Source organism: Erythranthe guttata, chromosome 6, assembly GCF_056151865.1.
Source record: "Erythranthe guttata isolate IM_541 chromosome 6, IM_541, whole genome shotgun sequence".
NCBI classification, from domain to species: Eukaryota; Viridiplantae; Streptophyta; class Magnoliopsida; order Lamiales; family Phrymaceae; genus Erythranthe; species Erythranthe guttata.
In genome coordinates, this window is record NC_142538.1 from 18,561,922 (window position 1) to 18,572,819 (window position 10,898).

The window sequence follows — 10,898 nt, forward strand, 5'->3', positions numbered from 1 at the left end:
GCTAGGTCCCCTAAAATTATTTCTTTGATATAATCCCCTGGAGAGGTAAAAGTACTATTGGGCCCTTATGTTCAATTTCCACCCAACTGCATTCAACATTTTCGCCCCTACATTCAGCTTAATGCTGAACTGCATTTAGCATTTTAGGTCTGCATTTATCATTTTATAGATTATTTTAATAAAATATAAATTCTTATTTTATTATTATTTTTTATATATATCGTATTTTGTATTTTTTTAATTTTTTAATTTTTTAAAATTTTTAACTTTTTTAATTTTTTTTAATTTTTTTAATTTTTTTAATTTTTTAATTTTTTTAATTCTTTTAATTTTTTTTAATTTTTTAATTTTTAATATTTTATTTTTTTTTTATTTTTTTTTTGGATAAATTTACTGTACTGAATTGACTATATATGACTACAGTATACCACAGTCAAAATTAATCATGTACTATCTTTTTACCCCAAAATTAATCTACACCAACATCAAAATTCACAATTTAATCTTGATATTATAAATCAACTAACCCAAAAAAATTGAAAAAAACACAATCACATGCATATAATTTTTAAAACATGAACACGCATTACTATACATTAAAAAACACATAACATACATATAAATATTTGTTACTACACATGACAATAGTTATATACAATTATCTATAGTTATATAAGTGGCATAAGTCCGGAGTACTGTAGCATGAATCCAACTTCACAAAGGCACTTCATCGAATTTTATTCTCTGCATGTCATAAAATTATAATAAAAGCAAAACCTGCGACAAAAAAATACGAGTTAAATAGCAAAATGGAACATGCGAGTTAGGTTACATGAAAAATACAAAAAAAACATGATTTTTTTTGTTGATAAATTTACTGAACTAAAATCGACTACAAATGACTATAGTATACTACAAGTCCTATATATAGTCATGTATAGTTACAAGTAGTCATGACTATACATGACTACATGTGACTGTCTATATGTGGCTGTATATGACTAAATATAACTGTATATTCACCTGACTCAAATCACCCATGTAAGTAACCATTACTGGTTAAATTTTTATTACAGACAAACAAAGCTCTCACACATTAGGTATTTCAAATCATCTTCAAATAAATACAAAAAAAATTACATATATGATGATGTTAAAAAGTAGATCACCTGGGGTAGTGTAGAAAATGTATTGGGAGAGCAAAGCGGATCGGTAGCTTGACAACTTGATGATCCTGAGGTACCTGCGAAATGAACACACGTGAACTACGCCGGGGGTTGATCCGGCGGAAACCCCTCCGACGCTCAAGTCAGACGTGCTGATCATAGAATTAGTCCAGAGAATACGTATTGTAGTATTGCTCAGTTCATAGGACGTACCTTAATAAAATGAGGAAAACCTCTATTTATATGTCGTTTATTGGGTTGGGTTTGCTTTGTTGGGCCCAAGCCTTACTTGAAGGTGTTTGGGCCTCGGTGATATTGGTCTTCGATATTGGGCTCGTGGCCCAGTAGGTAAATAACTTGTAGGCCAATTGGGTTGGCCCAATTAGGCACATCATTAAGCCCCCCACTCTCGAGTCGATGTGGGGGCCATGTCGAAATGGGTTCTCAATCGTGTCGAGAGTGAAAATTGTAGTGTTCGTTCTTTGGCATATGGCCTGATGGTGTGCGAAAATGCATTGGAGCGTGTGTCGGAGGGGCGTGAATGCGCGTTGGCGCGACTAAGTTGTCGCTATGTAAGTTATTTGAGTCGTCGGTGTTGTCCCGCGACGATGTAGTAGCGAATTGTCTCCTCGTGGGAGTTGTCTCGTCGCGGGGTAATATAGTTGATCGAGTTATCTCCTCGTGGGAGTTGTTTCGCGATAATGTGGCAGCACGGATCAAGTAATCTCCTCGTGGGAGTTGTCTCGTCGGGGGGTAATAGAGTTGATCGAGTTATCTCCTCGTGGGAGTTGTCTCGTGATAATGTAGTAGCACGGAGCTAGTATTCTCCTCGTGGGAGTTGTTATTTATCGACATTGTCAATGTTTTTGACGCGTTGCTTGTATGTGTTTACATATAGCCTTGTGCGTGATGTACTTGAGGAGGGGATCAGGCTCTCAAGAGTTTTTTTATGGGGATCGTGCCCCTTGTTAGACCTCGTGGGTCGTAAGTATGTTTGGACCGTGGCCACGTTTTAATGAAGGACCCATCGAAAACAAGTAGATAAATTTTGAGTAATCAAGCTGGCCAGGCTATATAGATTCTCATAATATCTCTAAGTGTTTCTAGGGTTGTAATCGTGCTAACTTGAGCTTGCGATTATGTAGTGCATTGCGAGCGAGTTGTCTCTTCAAGAGAGTTGTCTTGCAGCGAAGTTGTAGGAGCATTGGATGACGCGCGATTGAGGAGCGTGCGGATTGAGGTTGCTCTGAGCGAGTTGTCTCCTCGTGGGAGTTGTTTCGCAGCGAGTCTTATTATCGAGCGAGGTGGTTGTACGTGGGAGTTGCCTCGCAACAGACTTGTAGTATCGAGCGAGTTGGCTCCTCGTGGGAGTTGTCTCGCTGCGGGTTGTGGTACCAAGCGAGTTGGCTTCTCGTGGGAGTTGTCTCGCTACGGGTTCGTAGTACCGAGTGAGTTGGCTCCTCGTGGGAGTTGCCTCGCTGTGGGTTCGTAGACCCGAGGGAGTTGACTCCTCGTGGGAGTTGCCTCGCAACGGGTTATATGACTGAGCAAGTTATCTCCTCGCGGGAGTTATCTTGCCGCCGGTTGTAGTACCGAGCGAGTTGGCTCCTCGTGGGAGTTGTCTCGCTACGAGTTGTAGTATCGGGCGAGTTGGCTCCTCGTGGGAGTTGTGTCGCTGCGAATTGTGGGACAGAGCGAGTGGTCTTCTCGTGGGAGTTATTTCGTTGTGGTTATGAGACCCGAGGGAGTTGGCTCCTCGTGGGAGTTATCTCACAACGGGTTATAAGACGGAGCGAGTGGTCTCCTCGTGGGAGTTATCTCGCTATGGTTTCGTAGACCCGAGGGAGTTGGCTCCTCGTGGGAGTTGTCCCGCTACAGGTTGTAGTTCCGAGCGAGTTGGCTCCTCGTGGGAGTTGTCTCGCTACGGGTTCATAATACCGATGGAGTTGACTCCTCATGGGAGTTGTCTCGCAACGAGTGTGTAGGGCCGAGCGAGTTTGCTCCTCGTGGGAGTTATCTCGCTATGGCGTTGAGACCCGAGGGAATTGGCTCCTCGTGGGAGTTGCCTCGCGACGGGTTATAGGACAGAGCGAGTATTCTCCTCGTGGGAGTTAACTCGCTATGGTTTCGTAGACCCGAGGGAGTTGGCTCCTCGTGGGAGTTGTCTCGCTGCGGGTTGTAGGACGGAGCGAGTTATCTCATCGTGGGAGTTGTCTCGCTGCGGGTTGTAGTTCCGAGCGAGTTGGCTACTCGTGGGAGTTGTCTCGCAAGCCCCCCACTCTCGAGAGGATGTGGGAGCCACGTTGAAAAGGGTACCGGATCTTGTCGAGAGTAGATCGATGTTGTATTCTTGCGTTAATCGTTGGCATGGTGTGGAGAAATAATTTTTTTTTTTCTCCATTTGATAGCGAACGCAATTTGGTAGGTGCGTTAAAGAGCTCGCGCAATTTGGTGGAACGCGTTGAAATTCTCATGCGATTTGGTGAAGCGAGTCAAAATCTACGCGCAATTTGGTGGAAGACGGTGAAAGTTGTGCCCAATTATATGGGAGCGCGCGCTCCAAGGTTGCCTTGGGAGGCGCGCGCGCGTGCATGGGAAGGCGCGCTCCTCTTCCCCTTTTTTTTTTTTTTTTTTTGTTTTTGCTGCTGGCGCGTGCCGTGCACGCGCGCGTCTGGCGCGTGTAGGCCACGCGCGCGTGCTGTGTACGCGCGCGTACTGGCCCTTTTTTTTTTTTTTTTTTTTTGCTGCTGGCGCGTGCAGTGCACGCGCGCGTCTGGCGCGTGTAGGCCACGCGCGCGTGCTGTGCACGCGCGCCTCCTGGCCTTTTTTTTTTTTTTTTTTTTTTTTTTTTTTTTTTTTTTTTCTTTTTCCGCGCGCGCGCGGACCGAGGCTCCCTGGCCAACCGCGCGGTGCTGACGTGCGCGCGCTTCCTTGTATTTTTTTTTTGTTTTTTTTTTTTTTTTCTTTTTTCTTTTCTTCTTTTTTCTTTTCTACTTCTTCTTCTTTTCTTCTTTTTTCTTCTTTTTTTCTCTTCTACTTCTTTTTCTTGTTTCTTTTTTCTTCTTCTGTCTTCTTCTCTTTTTTCTTCATCTTCTCTTTTTCTTCTTCTTTCTTCTTCATCTTTTTTCTTTTTCTTTTTTATTTGGTTGATATTCACCCCCTTGGGGATGTTTTATTTTTTGAATAGGGATATTACCCTCATTCCTTGAGATGGGATGTGCACCCCTCTTGGGGATGTTCTATTTTTTGAGTAGGGAGATTATCCTCGGTCCTTGAGATGGGATGTGCATCCCCTTGGGGATGTTCTATTTTTTGAGTAGGAAAATTATCCTCGTTCCTTGAGATGGGATGTGCACCCCTCTTGGGGATGTTCTATTTTTTAAGTAGGGAGATTATCCTCGTTCCTTGAGATGGGATGTGCATCCCCTTGGGGATGTTCTATTTTTTGAGTAGGGAGATTATCCTCGTTCCTTGAGATGGGATGTGCACCCCCTTGGGGATGTTCTATTTTTTGAGTGGGGAGATTATCCTCATTCCTTGAGATGGGATGTGTACCCCCTTGGGGATGTTATATTTTTTGAGTATGGAGATTATCCTCGTTCCTTGAGATGGGATGTGCACCCCCTTGGGGATGTTCTATTTTTTGAGTGGGGAGATTATCCTCATTCCTTGAGATGGGATGTGTACCCCCTTGGGGATGTTATATTTTTTGAATAGGGATATTACCCTCATTCCTTGAGATGGGATGCCCAACTTTAGCATGGGATAGCCCCCCATTTAGGATGAGGCGGTCACGAACCACTGGGGTGAGATGCCCCACCTTGGCGATATATGGTGCCACTGATTCAGTGGCAGCACGAGTTGAATCTTCCGTGATCATACGCTGAAGGTCTTCTTCGGTTATCTGAACCGTTCGAGAAGTAAGTAGAAATTGATCATGTTGGGGACCCAGTGGGGCCTCACGAGGAGGAGCGTTGGCTCCTGCTATGACGAATGAAATGTTTTGGGGGCGATGTGAACCCCCAGGGAGTCGATAACCCTTGGCGAACGAAATATTTTGGGAGCAGATGTAAGCCCCCCAGGGAGTCGATAACCCTTGGCGAACGAAATATTTTGGAGGCGATGTAAGCCCCCCGGGAGTCGATAACCCTTGGCGAACGAAATATTTTGGGGGCGATGTAAGCCCCTAGGGAGTCGATAACCCTTGGCGAGCGAAATATTTTGGGGGCAGATGTAAGCCCCCAGGGAGTCGATAACCCTTGGCGAGCGAAATATTTTGGGGGCGGATGTAAGCCCCCAGGGAGTCGATAACCCTTGGCGAGCGAAATATTTTGGGGGCGGATGTAAGCCCCCAGGGAGTCGATAACCCTTGGCGAGCGAAATATTTTGGGGGCATATGTAAGCCCCCAGGGAGTCGACGGCGGTGGTGCCATAGGTGGCTCCACATGTGGAGCAGGTGCTGATATCGCGTTGGGAGCATTTGCTCCCATCGTGCCGATATATTGGGTCACGGCCTCTATGGCAGCGCGAGTTGAAGTTTCTGCTATCATGCGTTGAAGCGCATCCTCGGTTATTTGAACCATTCGAGGAGCAGGGAGCGGTGGATCGGCGAGTGGTTGGTCCCCAAGGGGGATCACCTGAACCTCGCGAGGCGGATCCATGGGATGTGGAGGAGGTGGCAAGCCAGAGCCTCCACGAGGTGGAAGGTCGTTTGCTGTGTCCTTTTCTCTCCGAGCAGACACCTCAGGAGGATCTTGTTGGCTACGTGATCTGGTTTGCATCGTTCCCACAGACGGCGCCAAAATGATGATGTTAAAAAGTAGATCACCTGGGGTAGTGTAGAAAATGTATTGGGAGAGCAAAGCGGATCGGTAGCTTGACAACTTGATGATCCTGAGGTACCTGCGAAATGAACACACGTGAACTACGCCGGGGGTTGATCCGGCGGAAACCCCTCCGACGCTCAAGTCAGACGTGCTGATCATAGAATTAGTCCAGAGAATACGTATTGTAGTATTGCTCAGTTCATAGGACGTACCTTAATAAAATGAGGAAAACCTCTATTTATATGTCGTTTATTGGGTTGGGTTTGCTTTGTTGGGCCCAAGCCTTACTTGAAGGTGTTTGGGCCTCGGTGATATTGGTCTTCGATATTGGGCTCGTGGCCCAGTAGGTAAATAACTTGTAGGCCAATTGGGTTGGCCCAATTAGGCACATCAATATATATGATTTATAATAAAAAATTAAATTACATGAAAAATACAAAAAAAATATGATTTTTTTTGTTGATAAATTTACTGAACTAAAATTGACTACAAATAACTATATTATACTACAAGTCCTATATATAGTCATGTATAGTTACATGTAGTCATGACTATACATGACTACATGTGACTGACTATACATGACTGTATATGACTAAATATAATTGTATATTCACCTGACTCAAATCACTCATGTAAGTAACCACTACTGGTTAAATTTCCATTACAGACAAACAAAACTCTCACACTTTAGGCATTTCGAATCATCTTCAAATAAATTATAATATGATTTATAATAAAAAATCAAATTAATCCAAAGAAAAATATTTTAATATTAATTGTTCACAGATCTTCAAAAACATAGTAGATCAGTGTTTTTTTTTTATATATAAATGCAGTAAATATATACAAATCGAACCCCACCAATTCCAGATCTGAAATTTTATATCTGACTACACATCGTCGGATCACAATTTAAATTTTTTGAATTTAGTTGATTTTCATAAAAAAAACAATAAAATAAGGTGAAATAGTTAAGAGAATTCAGATCTTAAAAAATAAATTAAAAATGGATGGACATTCATAAATTAAAAAAATAACTTAAAAAGGTGAAGTGAATGGTTTAGTACCGAGTTCAAGGCGGTGGGAGGAGCAAAGACGGCCGGTACAAGGTCGTGGCGGAGCAGCGACGGCTGCAGCGCAAGGAGGTGAGGGGAGCGACGGCGGCGGCGGCGCAAGGAGGTGGGGGAGCAGCGACGACGACACAAGGAGGTGAGTGGAGCAACGACGGCGGAGAGCTGTGGGTAGCGAGAGAGTTAAAGAGAAAGAGATGAAGAGAAAGAAAGAAAGAGAAGAGAGAAAAAGAAAGAGAGAGAGTGGGGGAGTGGGGAGGGGACGGCTGATAGAAGTTGTTGGGGGGAAGAAAAAAAAAGCTAGGGTTTAGGGTTTTAAATTGTAATTAAAAGGGCAAAATGGGTATTTCGATTTATCTAGGGGTCTATCAAATTATGAATAGAATTTGAGTTTTTGACTAGGAAAGAAAAATCCTTAGGACCTATCCCTATATATTTTCAAAACTAGGGGGTTATCCTACATTTCCCATTTAAAATTTAGCTTTGTTTTCTAAATATATATGAGGAAAAAGAATGATTTTTGAGGGGGTAAATTGCTACCCTAGATAGAGTTGAGGGACCAAGATGAAAATAAAAGTATCCCGAAAAGGAAGAAAGGGTAAAAATAATAATTGTTACAGCTCAATACTATCTGTGTTGCAGCGAACGGTTGTATGTTACCCTGAAACGGCGCCGTTTTCCAAATTCTCATCACAAAACGATGACGGCATTCTAGGGTTTAACCTATTTCGGAACTCTGCTAAGAGGACTCTTCATTTCTTTCGGCTCCGTTTTACGTTTTCTTCTCCCCACTATATTTTCGCCGTCTGATTTTCTCTCTCTAAAAACCCTCTAAAACCCCAGTTTCCGGTTTTTCCGACGATCACTGCAGTTGAGGTACCATTTTTCTTTGTTTTGTTTTAATTAATTTTTTGTAACTTCTAATTTCTTTTCGAACGTGGGTTTTTGAATATTATTCGGTATATATGCGCTTCGTGCAATTTATTGAATTTAAATGTGTGAAATTCTCTCTGTTAGGGTTTATGGTTTATGGTTTTTGGGTACTTTTGTCTTGGTTAAGATTTTTACTTACATAAATTTATAATCTCGGCCCAGAAAATTTTGGTTATGAAGGACGAGCAAGGTGATGTGGGTCCGGCCGGCGGCGGCGCCGCCGTCGTTTCACTGTCACCCTTGAGTGGGAAATTGGTTGGTGAACCTCTTGTTGAAAGTATGGGAGGAGAAAATCTGGTTGAGGAGTCTTATGAAGAGGGTTATGGAGGGGAAATAATGGTGGAAATTGTGGGGTCCGACGTGTTTGTCGGTGGGGTCCGCGGTCACAAAGAGGGGTATTTAGGGTCCGAAGAAGTTGGTAATTTCAAGGACCATGCATGGCAGAACGGAGAAGAAAATCCCTTTTCGGATGGTATGGATGTGTGGGACGAAGAAATCGATGTCTGTTTTAACGAATCTGTTGATCTACAAAATGGTGGTGCAGTTATGGATGTGCAATCGAGTCAAGAAGTTGTCGAAGGAAAAGTTTGTTCTTCGGGGACGGAAATCGTCCAAACAGATTCTGTCATGTTCGACGATCCTGCTGTCAAAACGGAAGCTAGGCTCGACATTGTTGTTGAAGATTACGAATTCCCTCAAAGTAAAGAACAAGTGTTTGAAGTTCAGATAACCGAATCAGAGTTCAGTACCGAAGAACACAAACCTGAGTTTGCTGATGAAGAATACGAGGGTACTTTCGCCATTTCGGATATGGTGTGGGGGAAAATACGGAACCATCCATGGTGGCCCGGACAAGTATTCGATCCAGAACATGCTTCAGACAAGGCTGTCCAATATTACAAGAAGGACTCTTATTTGGTAGCGTATTTTGGCGATGGAACGTTTTCTTGGAGCAATTCGTCTGTGTTGAGGCCGTTTAGGTCATATTTCACACAAATCGAGAAGCAGAGCAATTCCGAAGCGTTTCAGAATGCTGTCGACTCTGCCTTGGAGGAAGTTTCTAGAAGGGTGGAGCTAGGTTTGGCGTGCTCGTGTATACCGGAAGATGCGTACCGTAGGATCGAAGCTCAAGTTGTGGAGAACACTGGTATACACGAGGATTCCTGCCGTAGATACGGTGTGGATCACTCTAGCCGAGCCAGTTTTTTCGAGCCCGATAAACTTCTCGATTATGTTAGGAACTTGGCAACTCATGCATCATCATCTTGTGGGGCTGATCGAGTTGATCTCGTTATTCTTAGAGGACAGCTGTCTGCTTTTTCTCGGTTTAAAGGATATCGTTTGCCGACCGAATTTCTGGAAAGTGACGAAAACATTGGCGACGAAGTTGTTGGGCCCCACAGAGACAAACACACTCCAGAAGACGATTCTTGCTATAGGAAGGAGAGAAGCTTGATGGAGCTAATGGACGATGATGTGTCTTCTGTGAGAAAACAGAGATCCGACGACCCGTTAACCAACGGGTCGGGTAAACGGGTAAACGGTCAAACTCATAAGACTTCCTTTCGAATTGGAGACTGCGTCAGCAGAGTAGCCAGCCAATTAACGCAGTTCACTTCGTCGGTGAAGGGCAATAGTGTCGAAACGGTAACTGATGAAAACCGGGGTCCGCTTAGTTCAACTGAATCTTTTTCGGTGAACAAGATAGTATCTCAACTTCAGACGGTGGCACAAAAACCCGAGAAAGAAAACGGGTTCGAAAATAGTACCCGGACTTTCTTCTCGGGTTTCAGAAATTCTGTTGTTTTAAATCAACGAGGTAGAAAGAGAAAAGCTGGGTCAGCAATAGGTGAAGAATTTGATTTCGGTGATGCGACGAATGATTCTTATTGGACGGACAGGATTGTCCACACCAAGGAAGAGCAAACACTGCCTTATACCGAAAACCCCGTAAAACAATCGGGTATTAAATCACATTCTAGGAAGAGGTTTTCAGGTGGGGCCCACTCAGGAGCAGCCATGGAATTAGACGACAGTCTTCGAAGGAGAAAGCAAGAATCTTCGCCCGCTGAGCTGATATTGAACTTTGCTGACAAGAAATGCGTTCCTTCGGAAATAAATTTGAATAAAATATTTAGGCGGTTTGGGACTTTGATGGAATCCGAGACTGAAGTTGATCGTGATTCAGGTCGGGCTAAAGTGATATTTAAACGGGGTGCTGATGCTGTAATTGCTCATGATAGTTCCGAAAAGTTCAATATATTTGGACCGGTTATTGTTACTTATGAGATTGGTTACTCACCGTTGATCTCGGTCAAGGTTTTGCCCCTTGAGATACCTCAGTTTCCGGAAGATGAGATTTTGATGCTATAGCTTTGGATTTTACGGTAATTATTTGCTCGTTACTGAATTTATCTTCTCGTTATATAGTTAATTGAGATAATTAACGAGCATTTGTTATGAGATTCTTCTTTTTTTTGTTTATTTGTTCATTATTATCTTGGCTTGCTTCTTTATATACAATTGAAAATTCTCTCGTTTTCTCCGCAGGGTGAAATTTATCCGCCGTGGGGACTGTCTAACATCGAATCAGCATTTAGTCGAGAATTAATTACGTAGGCTGTATTCTGAAGGATGGATCGAGAAGCTGCGAAAGTAGGGCTCGTTCTAGTCATCAACTATTAGTTAGTGCACAAACGAGATGTATTCAACCAAACCTTATTTTGCATCACATTCAATCTTTTGTAGGAGAGATTAATTAACTACATCTGCTTTATTTTCTTTCGATTATAATTTTTTTTAGTAATATTTTAATATCGAGCATAAACTCGGTATGTTGACTGCTTGACTCGTTGACTTTGGATCCGACACCAACCGTTGATATGGCCCTTACCCTCTCG

General features: G+C 43.1%; 1 protein-coding gene and 1 long non-coding RNA gene across 2 annotated transcripts; one reads left to right on the forward strand and one right to left on the reverse strand.

Moving 5' to 3' along the window:
• Window positions 1-536: 536 nt before the first annotated feature.
• LOC148770335 (uncharacterized) lies at window positions 537-7,333 on the reverse strand. Its single transcript, XR_016031920.1, has 2 exons — window positions 7,063-7,333; window positions 537-777 (listed from the first exon to the last, which is right to left on the reverse strand). It is a non-coding gene; the product is annotated as an uncharacterized LOC148770335 (long non-coding RNA).
• Window positions 7,334-7,470: 137 nt separating this feature from the next.
• On the forward strand, window positions 7,471-10,846 carry LOC105955508 (PWWP domain-containing protein 5). The gene is made up of 3 exons (XM_012979242.2): window positions 7,471-7,941; window positions 8,161-10,385; window positions 10,549-10,846. Exon 2 carries the CDS (start codon window positions 8,173-8,175, stop codon window positions 10,369-10,371), a length of 2,199 nt encoding a protein of 732 aa, XP_012834696.2. The 5' UTR covers window positions 7,471-7,941; window positions 8,161-8,172; the 3' UTR covers window positions 10,372-10,385; window positions 10,549-10,846.
• Window positions 10,847-10,898: the final 52 nt, after the last annotated feature.